Source organism: Hemitrygon akajei, chromosome 4 (genome assembly GCF_048418815.1).
Source record: "Hemitrygon akajei chromosome 4, sHemAka1.3, whole genome shotgun sequence".
NCBI lineage: Eukaryota > Metazoa > Chordata > Chondrichthyes > Myliobatiformes > Dasyatidae > Hemitrygon > Hemitrygon akajei.
The window spans coordinates 124882717-124910212 of NC_133127.1; the positions used below are offsets into that span (position 1 = coordinate 124882717).

Consider the following 27496-nt stretch of genomic DNA (forward strand, 5'->3'; position numbering starts at 1 on the left):
CATACCTAGGCATAACTCCTGATGAAGATGGCAAAGACTGACATTGAAGCATCGGTTAAAATCAATTTGTGGAATATGTGCTTTAGAAATAAGACCACATAGTTGGTTTGATTGAATGTACAGGCAAATGAAAAAGTTAACGGGGCAAGCAAAGATGATTAAGAATCGATTGGGAAAGAAACGTGAAATATGCAAAAAAAAACAATAATATTATAATAGACACAATGGAAAGTCCAAAGAATAAATCTCTTCCTTAACCGAACATGAGGTAAAACAAAATTGAAGGGCAAGGTTTGGGTCTTAGAAGCAATATGAGAAGGCACAGGAAAGTCTTCAAGGAGGCGGTCTTGCTAGCGACAATTCTGGAGGCGCTGCCAATGATGCTATTTCTGGCACCCTTCCATGAAGAATGAGGAACTACAGTCTACATTGAAGTCTTCTGAGACAGCGACATCATCTGAACTCCGAAGAATTACAGCCTTCATTGGACAGTCCTCCAAGAGAGCGCCACCATTTGAAGAATTCCAGGATGGATACTCCATAGCTGCCTCTAGCAACTCAAGTGAGGAGGATCGTGATGAAACAGTAAGACTGACAGCTATGTCACAGCTTGCTCCAATAAAGACTAAACAAGTGAAGACATGTGGGACTGAAAATGAAACTGTTGCTAATCAATGTATTGACAAGCTAATCCCTCTTGTGGTAGATCTATCAACTACTTTCAATGCCCTGAAGCCATCACACAAGCGGTTTACAGTTACTGATATGGCAATGGATTCTGGTCAGTACCACTGCCGCCAGAATGTCAACCATGGTTGGCTTTCACAGTTGATGGTCAACAATACCAGTGCACAAGGTTACAAGGACTTCACAACAGTGTCACTGTCTATCACATGACTTTGAGACATGTGATGAACCCCTAGGTTTATCTTGCCATGGACTGTCGTTTTTAAGAGAGAGTGCCTGAGTGACGTCAGCCGCCGGCTTTCTCAGCTCCTGTTTGATTCTTACTGAGAGAGAGAGAGGGGTGGAACTATTTGACTCTGCAGCTTGTTTTGATTTAAGCAAGGACACTCACTCACACACAGACAATCGCAGTTGGAGTCGGACAATGGAAGGAAGCCAGTGAGTAAGGGGTCACTGGTTGGAACTTTTGAGTGCCCACAAGGGTGGGTTGAGCATTGACCCAGCAACAATGCTTAATGCTAATCAATGTATTGACAAGCTAATCCCTCTTGTGGTAGATCTATCAACTACTTTCAATGCATCGACAAGTGGCTATCACGTTGTGTGATTAGGGCAACCTTGTGGAATCTACCTATGAGTGTTAACCCTAGCCTGGGTTGTAGTTCCTTTTGAAGATGGTACCCCTGTGATAAGCTACTATTGGTGATAATTCATAAGTGGATTTGGAACGACAGTGGATAAAACCTACGGCGATTGTTATCCTGTTTTACCACCATGGAACCGGTGGAATACAACATAAATGCCTTCTCTCGACATTCACCTTGGATTACAAATATCTCTCTCACATCATTTAATCCATGGATGAACTGAACTTTCATACCTCACCATCTCAAGATTTTAAGCCTGGTGTCCCCAAGCTCAATAGTTTGGGAGTTATATTTACACATATGTATACTCATAACACTGTTAACTTTTGATTATTCTTGTTTAAGTTGCTATATTAAGTAGATACTAATAAAGATAGCGGTAGGAATATTAATGCTGATAAGTGTGAGGTGCTACATTTTGGTAGGAATAATACAAATAGGACATACATGGTAAATGGTGAGGCATTGAAGAATTCAGTAGAACAGAGTGATCTAGGAATAATGGTGCATAGTTTCCTGAAGGTGGAATCTCATGTGGATAGGGTGGTGAAGAAAGCTTTTGGTATGCTGGCCTTTATAAATCAGAGCATTGAGTATAGGAATTGGGATGTAATGTTAAAATTGTACAAGGCATTGGTAAGGCCGAATTTGGAGTATTGTGTACAGTTCTAGTCACCGAATTATAGGAAAGATATCAACAAAATAGAGAGAGTACAGAGAGATTTACTAGAATGTTATCTGGGTTTCAGCACCTCATTTACAGGGAAAGGTTGAACAAGTTAGGTCTTTATTCTTTGGAGCGTAGAAGGTTGAGGGGGGACTTGATAGAGGTATTTAAAATAATGAGGGGGATAGACCGAGTTGATGTGGATAGGCTTTTTCCATTGAGAGTAGGGGAGATTCAAACAAGAGGACATGGTTTGAGAGTTAGGGGGCAAAAGTTTAAGGGTAACACGAGAGGGAATTTCTTTACTCAGAGAGTGGTAGCTGTGTGGAATGAGCTTCCAGTAGAAGTAGTAGAGGCAGGTTCGGTATTGTTATTTAAAGTAAAATTGGATAGGTATAAGGACAGGAAAGGAATGGAGGGTTATGGGCTGAGTGCGGGCCAGTGGGACTAGGTGAGTGTAAGCATCGGCACGGACTAGAAGGGCCAAGATGGCTCGTTTCCGTGCTGTAATTGTTATATGGTTATATACAAGTAATTGCTTAGTAGGCTTCCTAGTGATCACAGCATGTATATGCAGCTGTTTATTTATATCCCCTAGTAGTTACATTTGTATGATTCTGGGAGGTTCTGGGAGCTTCTGTTCTTGCAATGTTTGAATAAGGGTTTTATGATTGGCTGATTCTTATTTCCAAATCTGAATGGAATTATTTACTATAATTTTTATTGTAGTATAAAAAGAGCTGATCTACATTGACTGCCATCTTCTTTCTTTGCCTCTCCCCTCTGCTACCAGCCTCTGCTCCTGCTACTCTCTGTTTTAGATGTTCTTTGTTCTGTTAATGCTCAATAAAATTACCATGAAACAACAATTTGTGCCTTTTTCCTGACTTTCTAAGTAAACTTGGATTAAAAACCTCAATCTAACAATAACATTCCCATATCAGATATGCACTGCATGGTTGAGCAAACAAAATGAAGTAGGATATCTGTGATTTATTAATGAAAAGCATTGAAATGTCATCAGTCTACAGTAAGGCTGGATTCAATCTATTTTGTTCTTGTTGATCCACACATTGTGACGTATAGTAAGTGCTCAAAGCAAACTACTTGATGACAGCCAAAATGATTAAATGCTTCCTTGCATTCCTATTATATTTAATGTGGGAATGTGTGTGTGTATTTTTACCTGAATTTTTCTCCAGCAGCTGCTGCTTCCTTTTCTGTCTCTCCTGCTTTTCCTTCTCTGCCTTCTCTCTGGCCATCTTGACACGCCTCAGCTTTTCTTCTACCTCTCGCTGCCGCACATTTTCTTTAAAAGCTTGCTGTAGTAAAACAAAGTTAAAAGAATCTTTAAAGAAAAAAAATCAAATATGCCAAAAATAAATTGAGGAGGAGTAATTAGAATATGTATGCTTTATGATTTCATTTAAATGGCCCAAAGCAGCTGTCTTAATTATTGTTCTTAGTTTTCAAGACACCAAAGGGAAAATAGTTTGAAATTTGATTACTACACGAAGGGAGGCTGTTATTTATGCTCAAGTAAATACAATGGTGCAATCTACTCTTCTTTGACCTTATGAAATATATTCTTAGTGGTCTTTTAACAATTCATAATTACTATTGATTGCAAATTAAAAAGTGAAAATTAATCTGATAAATCTCTTTGGTAATAATACTGAAGTGTTATATTAGCAAAGCAAACAACCACTAATTGGTTTGTATGAACTTCATATTCCTCTTATTTAATTAATGTAGCATTACAAAAATTTTAATCTCAAAACTTGCAGCAAGGTAAATTTGAAATGCATGTTGTTTCACATTCAAAGCGTTGCACTGTAAGAACATACCAAAAACATGGATCTGAAGTTACTGATCTCATTAAAAACTTCCTCTATTGTGACTTTCTTTGGATTGATAACAAAATAGCACATCAAATCAAGGTAAAGCTTCTCCATGTTCTTGTGCATGTTGGCCAGTTTCTGGTACACTTTGCGGACATATCTGGCAAAGCTGTGATGTTATTATTAAGGAAATATAGAGTTGTTGTTCAAAGAGATTATATGCTTGTATTTTTCAACGATTTCTTTCACCCTGAATTATTTCATTAATTTTTATTTGATTAACAGAAACAAAACTACTAAATATCATTGATACAAGACAAGGTTGAGAGTATTTCCACATCTTATAGATTGAATGCAAGGTTTTAATAGCAGTGCTCACTTCTAATTAAATTCTTCCTCTTCCTGTCAAATTTTCTGCACTCTCGATAAGGTGTCTTTGAACCCAGCATCAGGGAAGCAGTAAATCAAATGGGTTCCAATTGTACTCCTCAGAACAATTACATTCATGTATTTGTTGCATACCCTACCCTCCAACTTGCTCTCACACGTTTGCTTAGCTTCAGATTTGTGTTCTTCTCCCATGAAGCATTTTGACCCACAAAATGCTTTATTAATTGCTGAAAATGGATACAAGAATCTCAAGAGGGTTACTGCAAATCTGCGTCTTTTGACCCTTCCAGGTAACAGACATTTGATATTTGACATCTGGCTGTGATGTGAGCAATACTGGAACCTGTGTTCCAAGAGATTTTGAACCATGTATATGCACTTCAAGGAAAACAGGTGTCTGACAAGTTCAGGAACTTTTGATGTGAGCTTGAGCAATCATGGGTCTGTACAGGACAAGAAGATTCTGGCACAAAGCAGGAATTACAGGCTACAAAGAAGATTCCTCCCTACAATATAATTGTAACTAATAAAAATACTTTAAACATAAAATAATTATTTATATTATTAACATCAACTAGCTTTTATTTTTATTCAGTCAGAGCAATCTAATCAAAGATTTAATTTGTGCAAACATAAAGAATGACTCAATCAAAACATCTACTGAGAAAGGGCTAGAAAATAAAAAAAACTCTTATTCTAAATGATTTAATCGTAAATTCTGAGTTTTGAAATGTGCAATGAATTAAATTTGTTAAATTCTTTTCAATGTAGGTTGTAAAGTAGAATAAGTGTAGTCACATAAATATTTTGTTGAATGGTGTTAAGCAAGTTACCTGCTCTAGAACTATGTAGTTTCCTCTCTAGGGTCAGAATCAGATTTATTATCATTGACACATGTAATCAAGTTTGTTGCTTTGTGGAAGCCCTACCATGCAAAGCGAGCTTATTGTCAAATGCACCAGTACATGTATGCACATATGCAATGAGAAACTTACTTCCAGCAGCACCACAGGCACATAACATCAGATAAGCATCATTCATAAGAAAAATATAAGTGATACAACATTTTTACAAGGAAGAACACGATTAGAAAAAAACCCAAGTCTATTGTAGAGCAAAGTGATCAAAGTAGTCTCAGTGTTGCTCTACTGAGCTAGTGATTTGTGACTCGCAGGTTGGTACAAGAAAGTAACAGTTGAAGGAAAGTAACTGTCCTTGAACCCGGTGCTGTGAGACTTCAGGCTTCTATACCACCTGCCCAATAGTAGATGCAAGAACATAGCATGACCCAGATGGTATGGATCTTTGAACATAGATCATGATGCAACTAAAAGTACATATGTAGAAGTTAATTAGAGTATTCGGTAACATGCCAAAAGCTCTGAAACTTCTAAGCAAAGTTCTGGCGCAGCTTCCTTGTAAATGCATCTATGTGCTGGGTCCAAGACATGTAGTCTGATATGTTAAAGCCCAGGAATTGAAATCTACTGAGCCTCAAGTCTCCTGTACCTTCTCCCTGATGGCAAAGGCGAGAAGAGAGTTTATCTTAGGTGGTGGGGTCCCTGGTGATTGATGTTGCTTTCCTACATCAATGTTTCGTGTAGATGTACTCAATGTTGGGGAGGGCATTACCCGTGATGGACTGGATCATATTCACTACTTTTTGTCTGATTTTCCATTCAAGGGCACAGGTGTTTTTCATACTAAGCTGTGATGCAGCCAGTCAATATACTCTCCACTTCGTCAAAGTTTTAGATATAATGCTGAATCTTTGCAAACTCCTAAAAAGCAGAGCAGCAGCTGGGCTTTCTCCATAATTGTTCTTATGTGCTGTGCCCAGGACAGGTCCTCCGAAATAATAACACCAAGGAACTCAAAGTTGCTGACCTTTTCCACTTCTGATCTATGGTGACATTAAGAGCTCAACAGTTCCATGTATAGTAGAACAATACTGGTATTGAAGCATTCATACCTTGTTAGTGGAAATAGAACATTTCAACAATGCTGATGGTGAACTACAAAGCTCTGAATTAGTGGGTCCCACAATCCAAGTCTATCTCCACTTACGAGGGGTGATTAATAAGTTTGTGGCCTAAGGTAGGAGGAGTCAATTTTAGAAAACCTAGCACATTTATTTTTCAACATAGTCCCCTCCTACATTTACACTTAGTCCAGCAGTTGTGGAGCATATAGATCTTGGACCTCCAGAATGTGCCCACAGCAAGAGTGATTGATAAGTTTGTGGCCCAAGGTGGAAGGAGATGAGTTATTAACTTCAAATTTACAGCATAATCACACTAAGAGTTGACCTCATGTGCATGTAATGAGAGCTGTATAACTCATCTCCTTCTACCTTAGACCACGAACTTATCAATCACCCATCTGTGGACTCTTTCTGGAGGCCCAAGATCTGTTTGCTCCACGACTGCTGGACTAAGTGTGTAAATGTAGGAGGGGACTATGTTGAAAAATAAATGTTTTTGTTTTTCTAAAATTGACTCCTTCTACTTTGGGCCACAAATTTATCAATCAGCCCTTGTACAATCCAATTTCCCAATGATTTCTGGGCAAAATTCATCAGAATCGACCTGCTTTGCTAAATATAATTCTCTTCAGTGGTAGGTTAGCAAAGAGGCCCTTTGCTTATACAGTATGTATGCTGCAGGTAGACATTAACTGCAACGCTGAATGTGGCTGTTCACAAGAAATGTCTTCTCTTTTCAGTGGTACTTGACTCAGAAGCTGCAGTTTTTGAAGCTCCAAAAAAAAAATCTGGCGGGAAATATGAGACAGTATAATCAGGAATGGACGGAACAAATAATGTGAGCTAATCATCACTCTTAAATTGATTGCCTTCAAAAAAGATGTCCATCTGCAAGGAAAACTCCAGAATATTCCACAAAGTTTACCTGGAATATCAAGAGAGAAGATCCTGAACAAGAATGAACTAATTGATTAAAAGACAGAAGATTAAGTGATGTGCTGTCAAATTTTATATAATGGTGGATACAATTCAGACAATGCTAAATTTTTATCACTCTCCTTTCAAGCATTTGCCATTTTGATTTTTTAATGTTTGGACAGCAAATTTGCGTTTTTTTCCTCTCCAGCATTGCAACATTTGCAAGGGAGTAGCAGGAATATCACTTTGAGGATGATATGCCTATATTTTTTGCAGAAGACACATACTTGCAAATAATTCTTAATAATGGGGAGGGGTGGGTTAAAATCATATGAAAGTATCGATGTGCTTATTGGTGCTATAAATTAATTGAGTATTTTTTTAAACAAGCATATAAGGGGAAAGATTTTCCAGCAAACCTTTGGTATTGCAGGACTCCAGGACAGAAATTCATTGTTAGTTACTTCCACAAAATATGCAACATAGCTTCAATTATACATGGTACATTGGTTCCTAAATTTACCCATTGTTTCCTTCCAGGACTATATGGCATAGTTAACTTAAACTAGTGAGAATGAATTTCTGTATACTGGTGTTCAAAAAAAAAAGGGAAAACTAATTTAAAAAATAACATTTTATAGCCTAACATAACCAAGTTTATTTTTGATAGCTAATTCATCTCCTTTAGGTGATCTGAAGAATAAGATTTTGTAGCATGTTACTAAAGTATGTGATTAATTACTTAATAAAAAAGATCAGATAAATAACTGCATGCTTATTTTCCCCACAATTATCCGCTAAATCATATCACCATTGGCTCTCAGCAGTGGGAGCACCCTAAATGAAAGAAAATGAAATTTTAAAAGGTGATAATGAATCAGGACAATTAAAATAATGATTTCTATAATTTTTTAGAACTTTTTTATATTTAAGTGTGCAAAGCCATTTAAAATGCATAAATGCAGATGTTGAAACATTTCACAACGCAATGTGGGGTAATAATGATCGAAATCTAGCCAAAATTTTATTTTCCAATATAGATAAAAATAGATTGTATATAACTTTTGTTTTGTATTCTGTTGTTCCCTTCTGAATAATTTTCCAGTCCAATCTTTGTCAGCAGATTTTTGATTCATTTTTGAAGTTATACCATGAATAACCAATTACTGAGATGTTTGACATATATTTGCTTATGACTTTCTTATGGACATATCATACGCAAGAGTGACACTTTGAGAGTGCTAGAGACCAGGATCTTGCTTATCAACCAACAATGAAAGATGTCTACCTACATCTGGTCTGCATTTTGGAAAATTTGACCAACAGCTCTTTTTCTTCTCCTTGCTTACAACAGAAACTAAAATGTGAGAATCTGGTACAAAAGGTTGTAGAAGTACAGTACTGGACTGAGAAAATAAATTAGCTTCCACATGACTGCTTCAAGTTGGTGGACTGGTTCATAATCAAGACCTTAACATCTAACCTAAATGATATTGCCAATGTCATCATAGACTTCATCAGTAATTGCGTAGAGGACTGCATGCCAATGAATGAAGGCTGCCATTTTGTAAAACTGTTCTTGTGGTTATCAGTTTGTGAACTGGTTCTTGCTCAGGAGTGGCTGATTATAACAATTGAAAGTACACACAATGAGGCCCCTACCAATAATTTGCTGAACTAGAGAACATTGCTAAATAAGCAGTAGTTTGTGATCTCACTTGGTAAGGTAGAAACTTCAGGCCCATGAAATGGGTAGCCTGTGACCAGAAGTGTGTAGGCCTCCGTTAGTCTCGTGAGACCATGGATTTGCGCCTTGGAAAATTTCCAGGGCACAAGGCTCGGCAAAGTTGTATGAAAGACCGGCAGTTGCCCAAGCTGCAAGTCTCCCCTCTCTGCACCACCAATGTTGTCCAAGGGAAGAGCAAGGGCTGATACAGCGTGACACCGGTGTCGTTGCAGAGCAATGTGTGGTTAAGTGTCTTGCTCAAGGACACACACGCAGCCTCTGCCAAGGCTCGAAGTAGCGACCTTCAGATCACTAGATGAATGCCTCAACCACTTGGCCACGCACCAAATAGCCTAAGTAGCCTAAGCTATGTGCTTGGCTGACCTGATTTGAACAAAAAAGTTATGTGAGGCACATGTCCTTATCTGGTGGATGAGCAATCAAGTAAAGATGCAGGTAGCTCTAGGGCTAGATCCAATGTCAGGCTGACACAGAGCCAACAAAATTAAAACAGAAGTTGAATCCAATAAGAAAGAGGATAAGAATGAAGGATTTCAAGTGTAGAAGCAGTAAAACCTCCAGAGATCAACCATTGCTGAAGTAGATGACCCCACTTCAGGGATTTGGAGATTAGGCCTGGATCAAGAGTAATTCTTGGCCAATGTGAACTCTTGTTTCTGGGTATTACCTTTACTATTCCTTGACTGCTAGGGTGGATCAAAGAAATCTAGTGTACAGATATTTAATTTTGTATGACTTACCATGTTTGTTTTTAGCTGAACCAATAAACGTAACAGACAGTTAATACAAATTCTCTTTGTGCTGAACCAGTTACTATTGTGAAGGAAGAACACCTGCATCAAAAGCAAAGTCGGGCAGTATCACTTGCAACAGTGCATCCCTCCCTGAATACTCAATGCATTCTACGCTTGTTTCAAACAGAAGGTCAATGAAATGATGCTGCCTGCACTGGCAATCTTTAATGTACCAGACACCATAACAGAGACCAACCACATCCCAACAATAAACCCACAGAATGCAACTGGCCCGGATGAAATTCCTGGTTTGTATCCTCTGAACCTGCTCAGAGTAGCTTGTGGGAATATTTGCTGACATCCTAAACCCTGGCCTATTCTAATTAGAAGTTCTCATTTGCTTTAAGAAGCCCATCATCATTCTGGTGGCAAAGACAAATAAGATAATGCGCTTTAATAACTGTTCTCTGATGGCTCTGACATCCATCATTGGGAAGAATTTCAACAGGCTAGTCATAAATGCATTAAGTCCAGGATGCCAGAAAATTCAATCCACTGCAATTCATTTACCACCACCATGCTGTGTGCCATAAAGTAGGTTCCTGGCACACACCATCTTCCTGGCCCTGCACTCATCGTTGGAAATCTGGATAGCAAAGACAACTAGGCTACTATGTATTGACTATAGTTCTGCCTTCTACTCTTTTCCAATCTTCTAGAGCTACAACTCTGCAACTGGATCCTTGACTTCCTGACCAACAGATTACAATCAGTGAAGATAGAAGACAACATCTCCTCCATGATTAACCTCAACACTGGTGCTACACAAAGGTGAATGCTCAACCCTTTCCTGTACTCCCTATACACTCCAGTCTGTGTGGCCAAATTCTGCTGTAAGTCCATTTACAAGATTGCAAATGACTACACCTTAGTGGACCGGATCTCAAACGATGATGAGACAGAGTAAAAGGGAATAGAGAATTCAGTGATATGGTGTCCAGGCAACATCCTTTTCCTTGATGTTGGTATAACAGAGGAGCTAGTGAATGACTTCAGGAAGTGCAATGCAGCACACATCACTGTCTGTATCAATTGTACTGAGGTGGAGATGGTTGAGAATTTCAGGTGCCTAGGTATCACCAACAATTTCTCCCGGTCCAGCCATAGAGACACTTCAGCCAAGAAAGCGCGATACCTCTACTTCCTCAGAAGGCTAAGGAAATTCAACGTGTCCCTGATGACTCTGACCAATCTTTATAGATGCATCCTGTACAATTACATCACAGCTTGGAATGGCAAGTGCTCAGCCCAACACTGCAAGAAACTACAGACAACTGTGAACACAGTCCAATTCAACCTCCCCACCACTCACACTATGTACACTTCTGCTGTCACAAGAAGGCAGCTAACATAATCAAGGACTACTCCTACATCAGTCATTCTCTCTTTCTCCCTTTCCCTTCAGCAAGAAGATAAAAATAGCTTAAAGCACAAACCACCAAACTCAAGGACAGCTTCTATCCCACTATTATGAGACCCTCTCATGCTAAACTACGATCTCTTGAAGATCTCCCAATCTACTTCAATCTAAAATGAACCCATATACACTATCTCAATATTTTCTGTGCTACTTATTTGAGTCAATTTTTAAAAATATATTTCTTATTGTAATTCAGTTTTTTTAAATTATTATTATGTATTGCATTGTACTGCTGCTGGAAAGCAAAAAACTCCATGACATATGCCAGTGACATTAAACCTGATTCTGATCTGATCGTGGCCCTCACATTTTACATTTCTGCCAGCATTGCCCTTTCTTTGTAACTGTAACACTGCATTCAGTTTTCATTGTACTACCTCAGCGTAATTATCTTTGATATAATGACAGAAATCTGAAGTTTTGCACACTATCTTGAAACCTGTGTTAATAGAAACCAACAATTATAATTAACAAATAATAATGCTCTGTTAGGCTATGTATACAAGCTGGTACAATTTTCTTTTGGCACCTTCTTTAATCAGCATCCTCTTATTTGTACTCTTAATCAAGATTAAGCATGTTAGTGCTGGGTAAAGAACTCTATACTGAGCGCTGCCACAAGAAAGCAGCATCCATCATCAAGGACTCCCACCAGCCAGACCATGCTCTCTTTTCGCTGTTTCCATCAGGAGGGAGTAACAGGAGCCTTAGATCCCACACCACCATGTTCAGGAACAGTTCTTACCCTTCAACCATCAGGCTCCTGAACCAGCGTGGCCAACTTCATTCACCCCAACACTGAACTGACTCCACAACCTATGAATCCATTTTCAAGGACTCTACAACTTCATGTTCTCAATACTATTTATTTATTTATCTATCTATCTGTTTACTTACTTATTGGTTTGTTTGTTAATTATTTGTATTTGACAGTTTGTTTTCTTTTGCACATTGGGTGTGTGTGTGTGTGTGTGTGTGTGTGTGTGTGTGTGTGTGTGTGTGTGTGTGTGTGTGTGTGTGTGTGTGTGTGTGTGTGTGTGTGTGTGTGTGTGTGTGTGTGTGTGTGTGTGTGTGTGTGTGTGTGTGTGTGTGGACTTTCAATGATTCTATTGTATTTCTTTACCTCTACTGTGAATGCCAACAGAAAAATGAATCTCAGGGTTGTCAGTATATAATGACATTTATGTCCTCTGATAAGAAATTTACTCTGAATGTTCTATTTGAAATATTCTGAGTTAGTGGTGACAAAAGCAGACACCATTGCTTGGTGGTGTACAGGATGGTTATAGGAAAAACATCCAGAAGCTTAGACCGAAGACAAGAGCTAAATTCCAACCAGTTAGGAAATTTAAATTCAAAAAAAAGTTATCATTACAAATCCTTTCCTTTAGAAAAGTAATTTTGCTATCCTTATCTAGTCGATGCAAGATGTATTGACTTCTGGTCTTAAGCTTCCAGTCTCAGCAGCCAAAGTTTCAATGATGTCGTCTTTAAAATCAGGAGAGTACAGTTGAGAAAATGCAGACATGTTAGTGGTTAAGCTAGAGAAAGTCACAAAGGTACAGATGGGCAAGACCTCAAGGGATTTATAAACAAGGCCAAGAGTTTGGAAGCAGCAGTGAGGTGGACCTAAGATATAAATGTAGTGTTTATACATGCAAGGGTATGCTATGCTCTGTGCTTCCATGTATGTGGATATAATGAGATCCTACTCGATAAGAGAGTTATGTGAAATGCCTGCTTTGAAATTATTTTAAAAAGACACCAACTGAAACAACACAAACAAAATGCTGGAGGAACTCAGCAGTCAGGCAGCATCTATGGAAATGAATAAACAGTAGATGTTTTGGGTCAAGACCCTTCTTCAAGACTGCAACTGAAAGTAGAAGACACCAGAATAAAATGGTGAGAGGAGGGGAAGGAGGTTAGCTGGAAAGGAATAGGTGAAGCTAGGTGGGCTGGAGGAGGAGGAATCTGATAGGAGATCATATGAGAAAGGGAAGGAGGAGGGGATACAGGGAGGCGTAAAAGGCAGGTGAGAAGAGGTAAAAGATCAGAGTGGGGAATAGCTCAATAATGGAGCTAGGTTAAGAATATTCAAAAATAAACTACCATATCCTTCATATGATACATAATGTACCTTTATACATTTGTAAAAAATTATAGAAATAGAAAAATAAAAAGGAACAGAAGTAGGCATACTCTTATCATTCAATCAAGTAATTCATATGCTTCAAATGCACTTTTCTTACTTTGTCTCCATATATTCTATTAGTATCCAGAAGCCTATTGATTTTAGCCCTTAAGTGATAAGTGATTGGCTTTTCAGGAGTCTTAAAATGCAGCAGCTACTTCACATGCAGAAGTAGTCTCCCAAACTAAAGAGGCTGATTTCCAAATAAAAATAATCACTAAGTGAAAATCAAACAGAATGAACCTTGGAGCAATAATGCCAGTTACCTCAGGCACAAACAGAGCTATTTTGTATCGATTTCTCCTTCTGGTTTTTAAAAAAAACCCTTTTTCTATTCCACACTCTGGCCTCTTACCTCTTATCACCTGCCTATCACCTCCCTTTGGGTCCCCTCTCCTCTCCTGAAAGATTCCTTCCTCTCCAGCCCTTTATCTTTCCTACCCACCTGGCCTCACCTATCACCTTCTGACTATCCTCCTCCCACCCCCCCACTGTTTCATTCCATATTCCACCTTCCTATCCAGTCCTGAAGAAGGGTCTCGACCCAAAACATTGACAATTTATTTATTTCCATTGATGCTGCTGACCTGCTGAGATGAGTTCCTCCAGCATTTTGTGTGTGTTGCTTTGGACTTCCAGCAGCTGGAGTATTTCTCATGTCTATCCTTTGTGCTTTATGTTACCAAGTTGTGTAAGCTTTTCGAAAGGCTTTGCAATTACAGAGAGCATGAATTCCAACACCATAAAGTCCAGCCATTCCAATACAAGAAGTTGAAGATGGGAGAATAGGCAGGGATTCGGGAAGGAGAATATTGTTGGAAGGAGAAAATTGGACAAAGGATGTGTATTAACTTGTGAAGCGTTAATACTTTGCTGAATAACGCAAAACATTCCAAGGGATTTCATGATTTATTTCAAACTGGCCTACAGCAGACTTCAAAGGACTGACTACCACACCAAATACTACAACACAAAGTACTGAGTACACACAGGGCAATCTCTGTCCTTTCATTATCATTATTATGTGATGAGTTGTATGATTTGGGTGATCATGGTCTATGACCATGATTATTCTTGGCAAATTCTACATAAGTGGTTTGCCATTGGCTTCTTCTGAACAGTGTCTTTACGAGATGACCACTATCATTGCTCCTCAGAGATTGTCTGTCTAATGTCAGTAGTCACATTACCAGGACTTGTGATATTCACCACTGGCTCCCACAGCTTCGGGGGGGGTGGGGGGGGGGGCTGGTGCTAAGCAGATGTTACACCTTACCCAAGGGTGACCTGCAGGATAGCAGAGGGAAGAAGTGCCTTACACCTCCGTTGGTAGAGATGCATCGCTACCCTGGCACTCTTATTACCTTTAAATTGCCTTAGACCCCTTCTCATTTCCATGGACTCAAATTTCAAAAGTTCAAAGATCCAAGTAAATTTATTATCGAAGTACATACGTGGCACCATAAACAACCCAGAGATTATTTTCCTGTGAGCATACTCAATAAATCCTATAACCGTAATCAATGAAAGACCACACCAACAAAGCAGACAACCAGTGTGCAAAAGGCAGCAAACTGCAAATACAAAAAGGAAAAAAAGAAATAATAATAATAAACAACCAACCAACCAATAAGTTTGGAGAACACAAGATGAAGAATCCTTAGTGATGGGGCAGATGAAATTGAGTGAAGTTACCCTCTGGTTCAAGACCCTGATGGTTGAGGGGTATTAACTGTAGAAGTTAAGCTGCTGTCTTTTTCATGCATTTTAATATATTACCACAATGGTCAAAATCTGGACATCAGTATGAATATGCTTATGTGTGTGCTGTACTCATATTTTCAGTGTGCTGCTGCATATTCTGCCCCATGCAGAGAATGAAAACTGATTCTAATACTTTGCAAGGTTTTAGATATGTCCTAAAATTGCCACAATATTTGCAGAGGAATAGAAGTCAACAAATGGGTTGCTCACTTAAAGTCAGGAGATATTATTTTTAATCGCTCAAACATTGTATTTTGTCATTTTTAGCTGTTTGGCAACAATGAAAAAACCTCATGAGATTTAATATATAAGAATTATGGCTGCCTCCAGGTCAAATAAATTGGATACAATGTTACAATAAGAGAAACAGCAAGGTTAATACAGAATCAAGGAAACAATACATATCACCTTTTGTACTTTCAGAAGATACCTAGCCATTCTTGTTGTCAACAGTTTGACCAGAAGACCATAAGGCTTTGGAACAGACTTTGCCATTTGGTCCATTGAGTCTGCTCCACCATTCCATCCTGACTGATTTATTGTCCTTCTCTACTCGGTCTCCTGCCTTCTTCCTGTAACCTGTGATGAATCAAGAAACTATCAACCTCCACTCAACAGCTTAGCCTTTGCATGTGTTCGTAGTAGTGAATTCCGCAGACTCACCACCCTCTGGCTAAAGAAATTCATCCCTAACTCTGTTCTAAATAAACGTCCTTCTGTTCTGAGGCTGTGTCCTCTGGTCTTAGACCCACTCTATCTGGGCCTTTCAATATTTGATAGGTTTCAATGAGATTCCCCCTCATTCTTCTGAGCACCAGGGAATACAGGTCCAGAGCCATCAAATGCTCCTCATACATTAACCCTCACATTCCCAGAATCATTCTCGTGAAATCTGCACTGGACCCTCTCCTAGTTCAGCAAATATTTTCTTAGATAAAGGGCCTAAAACTGCTCACAATACTCCAAGTGCGGTCTTCCCAAGCACTGAAGTCAGGTTAACCGGCCTATAATTTCCTTTCTTCTGCCTCCCTCCCTCCTTAAAGAGTGGAGTGACGTTTGCGATTTTCCAGTACTCCAGAATCAAGTGATTCTTAAAAGATTATTACTCATGCCTGAATCTCTTCAGCTACCTCTGCCAGATTCCTGGGGGTATATTCCTTCCAGTCCAGATGACTTATTTTCCCTTCAGACCTTCCCACTTCCCAAGCACCTTCTCTTTAGTAATAGCAACTACATTCACTCCTGCCCCAACAGTCTTGAAGTTCTGGCGAACTGCTCGTGTCTTCCACAGTGAAGACTGATGAAAAATACTTACTGGACTGCCATTTCTTTGTGCACTTCCACCTCGAAAGTACAATGTTCAAGTGGACCAATATCCACTTTCAACTCTCTTTTACTCTTTATATACCTGAAAAAACTTTTGGTATCCTCTTTTTGACTTGCTTTCATTCATATTTCAGCTTTTCTCTCCTTAGGGTTTTTAGTTGACTTCTGTTGGTTTTTAAAGCTTCCCAATCCTCTAACTTCCCATTACTTTTTGCTTTTATGCTGCCTTTTACCCTCCTTGTCAGCCATAGTTGCCTCATCCTCCTTTTAAAATACTTCTTCTTCTTCTTTGGGACACATCTATCCTGCACCTTCCAAATTGCCCCCAGAAACTCCAGTCATTGCTGTTCTGACATCATCCCTGCTAGCGGCCCCTTCCCATCAACTCCAGCCAGCTCCTCTCTATGAGTGCATAATCAGGTTAGACTCATGTCCCAAATTTACACCAGTGAAACTTACTGCTGCTCTTTGCTTTGCTCTATCAAAGCTAATTAAAGCAAATAATTTTTGCAGTTCTTAATGAAGTCAATTACATCTTTAATTGATGTTTAATGTTGCTGCCTTGTATAAAATTAGTTTAAGTATATTATCACATCACATTTAATGTTTCCCAAAAAATTAAGTGTGACTACTTTATTACAATATTTAATAAATAATAGTTAGCTAAGTTAAACCACAGATCACATTACATTTCACACCCACGCAATTTATAACTGCACTGTGACAAAAGTAGACCAGCATGATCATGGAAAGCCACTGTTTTAAAGATGATGAATTGTTTTTACCAAAGGTTTTTCCTTCTGATTTCCCTTTGTCTTCCACCTATTGAGTCTCTCAAAAAACACCTGTACTGTTAGAGGTTAATTTATTTGCTTAAATATTGTGAATACATTTCTCATGTCATACTAAACTTCTGAAAACTGATTTCAACAGAAGTTAATGATTAATCTACTTTTCTTTTAATGATTGTTACTTAACTCCTGCAAAATGTTACCACCTGGAAGAACAAACATTCACATATTTACTGGCAATATTTACTTCAAAAATATTTGACTTTCTTGTTGCACTGAAAAATCTGCTGTGTTTAAAAATTAACACAATTGATTTCCTATCTACCCCCAAAATAATTGTATATTAACAGAAACCATTCAGTTTAAAAGATGTATGTATATCTATGAAGAGAAAAGGGAACAATTTTTCTCAGATTTCAACAGTTTAGTCATTCTCCTAATGCTGTGCATAGACAGTTCAGACATCATCTGGCTGCATAGAATAATGTAACTACAGTTAGTCATTAACAACCTACCTTCCACTTCTGCACAACAAAGAGTGCAATGAACTGTATTTTGCTTATAGATCATATACAGAATATTTTGAATGACTAGTGTTCTGTCAAATCAATTTTTTCAATAATAATCCTTCACTTATTGACAGACTTATAAAAAAGGTCCCTCAGCATTTGATAAAGATTAATATGAAATATTTGCTTAATCAGGCTGCACCTTAAAAAGTTAAATAGCTTAACTAACTGTCATTTTATGAGCTATTTAGCTGTCAGGAAGGATATGGACATTTTTGTCACAAACTTGTCATGCATGTCCTCTGCTGGAGGAAAAGTTTCCAAATCCTTTTCAAGCTGTTGAAGCTGTTTCTCCATCTGCTTAAGGCTCTTGTCCAAGTTTTCTGCACATACTATAACAGGAAGACAATAACAATATTAAAATTTTTAATCTACATCATTAGAGAAAAACCATCACCTTCTATCACAAGGATAAATTCAGTTAAAATTTAAATATTGGTTACATTCAATCACTTGCTCACAATTGTGGAGATAGTCATTTGTAAAATCTTACCGGGCTGTGGTGATATAATTTAACCCTTAGGCAGCTGGCAAATTAAAATAAAACTCTAATTTTCCTTGAACAATTTGCTTGTAGCACAGATACTGAGATACCAAACAAGATATTTCCACCTTGGAGGGGCGGAGCAAAGTCAAGATGGTGCTAAATTACGACTCTTTAGCTTGCATCTTCGGGGACAGCTCTGTTTCTATCTTTGATATCTCTTGTTTTTCTTTTCAAGGTTCTTTTGAAGACCCTGACTTGGAGTTACACTCTGACTTCGGTTTTTTGCGAGAATTGGACCTACTGTCAGGACCTCATGACTGACTGCTTTTTGATATCCCAAGAAAGTGGGCCTGGAAGACTAGCATGCCTTCAGAGATCAAGATTTTCGTGGCTGATTCTAGGCCGGTGCCCCTGACTAAAGTGTCATGGGAGAACATGGAACATCGGGAGCAGCGGGTTAGCTGCCGTGGGCAGTGTGCCCAGAGATCTGTGCCTTTTTGGGGCCAACTCTCTGGGCACAGAACTTGGAAAAAATGATGAAACAGACTTTTAACATCCTAAATCAGCAAGTTGTTTGTTACGTCACCCCTCTTGCTGTGAAACAGGGACACCTCTTTTTCCCTTATTAGGGCGAGAGAGCGCCAGTTGTATGTCGAATTACCAGGTGACCGAGCAGTCTTTGGGGTACTGCGTCTTTATTGATGCTTGAGTGCTCGGTGGAGGGCGCTGATGCTGTTTGCTGGGGGGTGGAGGGGTTGTTGCCTTGGTGCTGCTTGTGCGTGGGAGGGGGGAAGCTGGGGGGGGCCTTTGAGGTTCTAATGTTTAACTGTCATTCATTCTTTGGAAAATTCCTCTGTTTTTGTGGATGTTTGCAAAGAAAAAGAATTCCAGGATGTATATTGTACACATTTCTCTGGCATTAAATACATATACCTATTGACCTATTAAAATACAGAAACATCAGGGACATCTTACAGTATTAACATATGAATTATGAAACTATTATACAACTAAAATATCATATTGCATAAGGCATTTGCACACTTCATCTGTGTTTTGATTCTTTATTCAAACATTTTAGTTTGGATGAGTTGAGTTTAAAAAGTACTTCTACCATCCTATGCCACTTTCATATGTAAAGGTGAAAACTATTTTTGTAACAATGAGTTCATGAATAAAAGGACTAAATTCAAAGGCGAATTTAGGAACATTGCACAACTTGTTGACAATTAAATGCCATGTTCAATTCAGAATTACCCATAAATGGCTCATAAATGCAAAGAAAAATTTCTCACATTGAAAATCAAGGAAAATCATTTATGAAGGGAAATTACATTTGAGCAAGCTACAGATTAATATATTGTATTAAGTACCTTAGTGTGTATAATCCACTGCACATTAGACACTTGAATATAATGCATACTTTCTTTTCTTACTTATCTGCATGCATCAGAACTTCTTGGAATACAAAGAGTGCAGCAATAAAACTATAATGATTGAAATGCCATTTTCAAACAGAGGCTTTACATTGCCACCTCCAGGATATATTAACAGTTCCTCTGTGACATTAGCTCATTAGGTAAAAGGTTTTAATTACAGGTTTTAATGCACTTAAGAATTATTGAAGACACTAAAGAAGAAACTCCTTCACGATAAAGGATTATTCTGCAGATGGAAGTGGGCAGACTGTAGGTTCAGAAACACAGATTTCAAGGCCGCACACAATCATTGTAACAGTGGCCCTTGGGGAGGTGGGATGAGGAGAAAGGATTTAATCCAGGGGTTCCCAACCTTGGTTAATGGTAAGGGTCCATGGTATAAAAAAAGTTGGTAACCCCGATTTAATTCAAGACTAATCATTTTAATCTTGAGCTAAATATGAAGACTTAGTGGACACATGAGTTCAAGACAGAAGATAAGGATGAGATGGCATTAATTCATCATTCACAGTTCCACATCAGAATGGTGGTGATTTTAGTGGATAAGAAGGATTATTGCTACAGGAGGATGGTCCTGTCACCATGGAAACATCTATGCCTTTCTGCACATTGTTAAAAAAGGTAATATGAATGTCTGAAACATACTACTAGAGTTTTGGAAATGCTGCAACTCGAAAGTGAGGGTCAATAATAACTTATGCACTTTAATATTCTTTAGTAATACAATACTTAACAATATATAGAAGTTGATTTTTATTGACTAGTCAGTGGTTTGATATAGAAACACCGACCAGCTGAGGGAGCATTTGTTTCGCCAGTACAACAAGGGAGAGTTCTCAAACTAACTGAGCAGAGGGACCCCTTATCTAGTATACCATTTGAATGGGGTTGATGACCTTCACAAAAAAGTGAGTTTTTTCTTTAAAGAGGATTAAATAAATATTCATGTATAAAAAGTTAAAGATACTTGGAAATATTTAATATTTTAACATTTAAAATTATTTACTGTATATGTATTTGAACTGTTTCAAGTGATGGAAAAGGATTCTTAACAGCATAATCAGTCATTAAGCTACCAGGATTAGGCTTAGGGTTAAGGTCATAAGGCAAGGCCTTAGTTTCCACTATCTCCAGCTTGGTCACAATTCACGAACACAAATTCTCATCAGCCATGTGAATCAGAATCAGAATCAGTTTTAGTAACACTGGCACGTTGTGAAATTTGTTGCTTTGTGATAACATTACATTGCAATACATAACAATAAAAAATATAAATTACACCCAGAAATACATATATAAAGATTGCAAAGAAAATCCAAAAAAAAAAGAAAAAGTAGTGAAATAGTGTACATGGATTCATTGTCCATTCAGAAATCTGATGGCGGAGAGGAAGAAGCTGTTCCTAAAACAATGAGTGTGTATCTTCAGTCTCCTGCACCTCCTCCTTGATGGTAGCAATGAGAAGAGTGCATGTCCTGGGTGATGGGGGTCCTTAATGATGGATGCCGCCTTTTTGAAGCATAGCCTTTCGAAGATATTCTCAATGCTGGGGAGGCTAGTTCCCATGAGTTTGCAACTTTCTGCAACTTTTTCCAATCACTTGAATTGGCCCCTCCATATCAGATGGTGATGCAACCAGTTAGAACGTTCTCCACGGTACATTCGTAGAAATTTGCAAGAGACCAGGTGACGTACCATGTCTCCTCAAACTCCTAATGAGATATAGTTATGCATTCCTTGCAACTGCATCAATATGTTACATCCTGGATAGATCCTCAGAGATGTTGACTCCCACGAATGTGCTCAGCTTTTCCACTGCTGATCCTTCAATGAGGACTGATTCCCTCAACTTCCCCTTCTTCAAGTTCACAATCAATTCCTTGCAATGTTGACTGCAAGATTGTTGCTACAACATCAGTCGACAAGCTGATCAATCTCACTCCTGCACACCTCCTTGTCACCATCTGAAATTCTACCAACAATGGTTGTATTACCGGCAAATTTATAGATGGCATTTGAGGTGTGCTTACCACGCAGTCATAGTTGTACAAAGAGTAGAGCTTTGGGCTAGCACACATCCTAGAGATGCACCAGTGTCAACTGCCAGTGACGAGGAGAAGTTATTTACGATCCAGTGTCTGTGGGCTCCCAATGATGAAGTGAAGAATCCAGTTGCAGATGAAAGCACAGAGGCCTAGGTTTTGAGTGACGCTAATCTGTATTGTGGGTATGATTATGTTGAACGCTAAGCTGTAATCAATAAACAGCAGCCTTACAGAGGTAATGTTATTCTCAAGGTGATCGAAGGCTGAGTGGAGAGCAAGTGAGATTGTGTCTGCTGTAGACCTATTGTGGCGATAGGCAAATTACAGCGGATCCAGGTCCTTGCTTAGGCAGGAGTTGATTTTAGCCATAACCCTTCAAAGCACTTCAATGCCATTAGACCATATGTTATAGGAGCAGAATTAGGCCATTTGGCCCATCGAGTCTGTTCCACCATTTTGTCATGGCTGATCCAATTTTCCTATCAGCCACAATCTTCTGCCTTCCTTCATGCCCTGAACCATCAAGAATCTATCAACCTCTGCCTTAAATATACATAATTACTTGGCCCCCACAGCTGTCAAGATTCACCACTCTCTGGCTAAAGAAATTCCTCCTCTTTTCTGTTCTAAAAGGATTTCCCTCTATTTTGAAGTTGTTATCCTCTCCTCTCCACACCCACTCCATCAAGGCCTTTTACCATTTGATAGGTTTCAGTGAGGTTACCCCTCATTCTTATGAATTCTAGTGAATACAGGCCCCAAGTCATCAAACACTCTTCCTATGACAAGCCTTTCAATCCTGGAATCATTTTCGTGAACCTCCTTTGAAACCCCTCCATTCTAAGATCCTTTCTAAGACAAGGGGTCCAAACTGCTCTCAATATTCCAAGTGAGGCCTCACCAGTGCTTTATAAAGTCGCAACATTACATCCTTGCTTTCATATTCTAGTCCTCCTAAAATGAATACTAATATCACATTTGCCTTCCTCACCACACTCAACTTGCAAATCCCAAGTCCCTTTGCATTTCAGTTTTCAGTATTTTCTCTCCATTTAGAAAATAACCAACACTTCCATTTCTTCTACCAAAGTGCATGACCATATACTTCCTAACACTGCATTCCATCTCTCATTTCTTTGCCCATTCTCCCAATCTGTCCAAATCCTTCTCTAGCCACTCTACTTCCTTAAAACCACCTGCTCCTCCACCTATCTTCATATCATTTGCATTACAGTAGATTTAAGTGCAATTGGACAATAGTTGTTGAAGCCGCTCACCCTGCACTTTTAGGGCACTTTTGATTGTCACCCTTTTGAAGCAGTGAGAACCTCCAACTGCTGCCGTGAGAGATTGAAGATACCTTTGAATGCTCTCACCATTTGGTTGGCACAGGTTTTCAGTGTCCTAATAGGTACACCATCAGGGCCTGGTGTCTTGAGAGGAATCACCCTTTTGAAACAGAGATCACAGGGTAACCAGATGCTGCAGGGACTCGCACAGGTGTAGTTCTGAAAGCTTGCGTAAAAGGGGTTTTGCTCATCTGGGAGAGAAGCACCACAGCCATTCATGATGTATGTTTAATCTTGTAGGAGGTAATGGCCTGCAAACTCTACCAGAACTGAATGGCCAATGAACAAGGATAGAGATAATTGGCATCCACCACAACATGATCATGGGCATCCTGTGAATGGTGAACACAAGGCACAAGCTGCAACCAGTGCTAGTTCATCTATTAAGCTCGGGCTTCAGGGTAGTTAATGACATTTGGCCCCAATATGAATTTTGTTGCTGAACTAAAACAGAAGAACAAGAAAGTAAAGTTTAAGTATTGTCAATGAACATAAAAGCCAACAATCAAAGTTGTTGGGAATTAAGATGAAACTGTTTTCTACAAATTCTATTTTTGCAACTGCAAACTACCATTTACAAACATAATAAAGTAGTCCAAGAACATGAAATGATGATGTTCTACAAAACTATCCACTGATTAAAAAATTATATCACATCTAAATCATATTTAATAATTTATACTAAATATTATAGCACAATAAATGGTCCAATATATAACCAAACCAAAACCATATTAAGCTAGTATGTTAATTGGACAATTTAAAAAGCAGAACCTTCGATACAAGTCTTTTAATTAAGTTCTGAAAAACAATGTATATAAAAGAGCATGTGTCATAAATTTTCATCAGCCACATGGAATGAAAATACTGGGAGAACCTTGAACAATCTAGGCAGCTTCTCCCACAGATAACAAACCTGGGATAAGGTAGTCTCAAAAACAGCATCATAATATATCCAGATGCAGTTTTAATGAAGGGTCTTGGCCTGAAACATCCAGTTTGCTCCTTCCATACATATTGTCTGACTTGCTAAGTTCCTCCAGCATTTTGTGTGTATTGCTCAAGATAACATTAAGTAATGATTGATAAACTCATCTCAAACAAAAAGAATTGAAGGTCTAGCAGCTAACTTCACTCTGTTGCACTATAAGCATATATCTTAATTAAAGGGATAAAAAATGCAACAGGTCAAAATGAAGAATGTTTGCACAGAAAATTAAATGACTGATGTATATGATTTTTCCAATCATATTAATAACATATTGGTGATTAGCAAGAACAGGTAGGTAATAATGAATCTTTAAATGTGGATTATTTTTGAGAAATAAAACACAAAACATAATTCCAATTTCGAAAGTGATTCTCATTTCCAAATTTGCACTGGTAAGGATTTTGACAATCAAACTATCTCAGTGAAAGCAAATGCAGATCTCTTTATAAATCCTCCTTCAAAATAGTTGGAACCCTGTTAAATTGTAGGCATCAATAAAGAACACTGAAGAAACTACTCAAAAGTTGTGAGAAGAAAACTGCACCTTCAACACAAGTAAACATAAGTGTGAAAGAAAATACATTTTAAATCTGTGGAGAGATGAAAACAAAAGAACAATGTTAGCGACACACACAAAATCCTGGAGGAACACAACAGGCCAGGCAGCATCTATAGAAATGAGAACAGTTGACGTTTCTGACCAAGACCCTTCATCAGGACTGGAGAAGGGTCTCGGCCTGAAATGTCGACTGTACTCTTTTCCATGGATGCTACCTAGCCTGCTGAGTTCCCCCAGGAGAGAGAGAGAGAGAGAGGGAGAGGGAGAGGGTCTCCCTCTCTCTCTCCCCCTCATTTCCAGCATCTACAGATTTTCGCTGGTTTATGATTCAACTAAAAAATGTCAGTTGCTTTGAAGAAAGTCTGAAATGAAAAATTAAACTGATTTCAAGACATTTAACCGATAATCAATAGTGTCCTAGCTTTGAACAGTTGGAGTACGAAGGTGATATTTTCCTTCCCATTGGATATGGCTAAACAAGCTCATATTCACAAATATGAGCTGCCTGACAGCTCTGTTGCCAATTGCTTCTATTGCTTTGTTTTTTATTGGAAATTGAATACTTGGACAGTAATTCCCTGGATTGAATTTGGCTTACTTTTTGTGAAAATTATCAGCTGGGAATTTTCTCATGTTTAGGAAAACGGCAGTGTTGTCTCTGCACTGCACAAGATTGATCTAAGGACATAGCAAAATTTGGAGTGCAGATCTTTAGTATAGTTGGGATACTGTCTGGTCTTGTAACATTTGCTGTTTCCAGTGCTTTCAGCTATTTCTTGATATAGCATGGAGCACATCAGATTGGATGGAGAGTAGCTTTGTGATGAAGATCTCAGGAGAAAGCTAAGATAGATCATCTTCAGCTGAATATGATTATGTATGTCTTGACATTTTCTTTAGAACTGTCATGTTTATCCCTGCCTTCTTTTAGGAGAAGTTGTACTTGGAGCTTCCTCCTCCTCCTTTTAGCTGTTTAACTGTCCGTTCACATTCATAAATAGACTTGGTGCTGCAGAGTTTCAATTTACTGGTATTTCATTCATTATGAAAGCTTTAGCACACAAGTAGTGCTGTAACTTCAAATATTAAAAAAGAAAAATGATGGAATTATTTTCCCAGTAGACAATTCCTATAATTCATTCTAAAGTTACTAAGTCATAGATATAAAGCAACTTCGAAGGTTGATTGGCAGGTTGAAGTCATCAATAATCACAACTAATTAGCCAAACACAAAGTGGATGGGACATACATTTGTATTTATTTTGTTGCTGAGTTTTTAAGTATATTGGTGTTGACACTACAAAATAAAAATCATGTTACTTTAATTCATTATAGTTGTGACGTTTTCTGCTTCAACAGTAAACCATCTTCAAATTGTAATAAGAAATTCACACATTTTGCAACAGGTGGCACAATATGCATGTCTCATCAGCAGTAATCTGGTCTTTGATCTTTTACTAGCAATGATATCACTGGTCCATAACTTTTGCATTTGATGCAAATATGGAGCTTAGAAATAACCATTTTAGCCAAGACAATACGCAAAATGCTAGCAATCTGTTGTTTCGTAGTATTTACAGCACTCTTGCCCTACATATTTTTGAATGTCTTAACTACACAAAGTAACTCTCATCATATCACATACTAATGAATAATGGAACTCTACTGTTCTACAAATATCAGAATTTTCCATTCATGAACACTTGGCATATTTGTTGTTTTTTACTTTTTTATTCATCGATACAGATTTCAGAAAACTCGATTCATGATTTCTCTTTTAAATATTAATTAACAGCAGTCTTAGATGTAGATTTTCATTGTTTGACCTTGGGCTCAGCAATCATTTGAAATATGCATCCAACCAAATCAATACAGCATAGAGGCTGGCTTATAGCAGGCAGCTGGCTGTACCCACCGAACAACTTCTTGACTCCTGGCTCACCAGCTGTCAAAGATGTTTGTGTTGTTGTGTATTTCTGAAAATTACCAGGAAACTACTGAAAACTAAAAATTATTAATATGTTTCTTTAATTTAAAGTAAAAATAATAATACAAGTAAATATAAGTGTAAAAAGATAATAACACATCAATTAACATTTATTAAATAAGGACGATTGATTGCTCCCAGCCACTTGGATGGAGTATTGTTGTATTTCACACACAGAGCACAGAAACAAGCTTGTAACCTCAACCAACGCCTTCCCCCTTCATATTCATGCCATCAATCTTGTGCCTAACTATACTATTTCTATTTACCAGCACTTGTTCCATAGCCTTCTGTGACTTGGCACTTCAAGTGCTCATGCAGATCCAGATACAAGACCATAAAATATAGGAGCAGAAGTGGGCCATTCGACCCATCGAGTCTGCTCCGCCATTCAATCATGGGCTGATCCAATTCTTCCAGTCATCCCCACTCCCCTGCCTTCTCCCCGTACCCTTTGATCCCCGGCTAATCAAAAACCTATCTCTCTCTGCCTTAAATACACCCTATGACTTGGCCTCCACAGCCTCATGTGGCAACAAATTCCACAGATTTTTACCCTCTGACTAAAGTAATTTCTTTGCATCTATTATAAATGGACGTCCATCAATCCTGATGCTGTGCCCTCTTGTCCTAGACTCCCCTACCATGGGAAATAACTTTGCCATATCTAATATGTTCATTCCTTTTAACTTACGGGTTGTTTCTCTGAGATCCCCCTCATTCTCCTGAACTCCAGGGAATTCAGCCGAAGAGCTGCTAGACATTCCTCATATGGTAACCCTTTCATTCCTGGAATCATTCTCGTGAATCTTCTCTGAACCCTCTCCAATGTCAGTATATCCTTTCTAAAATAAGGAGCCCAAAACTGCACACAATACTCCAAGTGTGGTCTCACGAGTG

At 38.4% G+C, this 27496-nt stretch overlaps 1 protein-coding gene across 1 annotated transcript in view; it reads right to left on the bottom strand.

The window, feature by feature from the left end:
- Positions 1-27496, bottom strand: part of LOC140726616 (protein diaphanous homolog 3-like) — a 567224-nt gene that overhangs the window by 154645 nt on the left and 385083 nt on the right. The window contains exons 23-25 of the mRNA XM_073043216.1: positions 17946-18071; positions 3849-4012; positions 3188-3323 (exon numbers count right to left, since the gene is read on the bottom strand). Coding sequence (XP_072899317.1) covers positions 3188-3323; positions 3849-4012; positions 17946-18071 — 426 coding nt within the window. The remainder of the gene's footprint in view (positions 1-3187; positions 3324-3848; positions 4013-17945; positions 18072-27496) is intronic.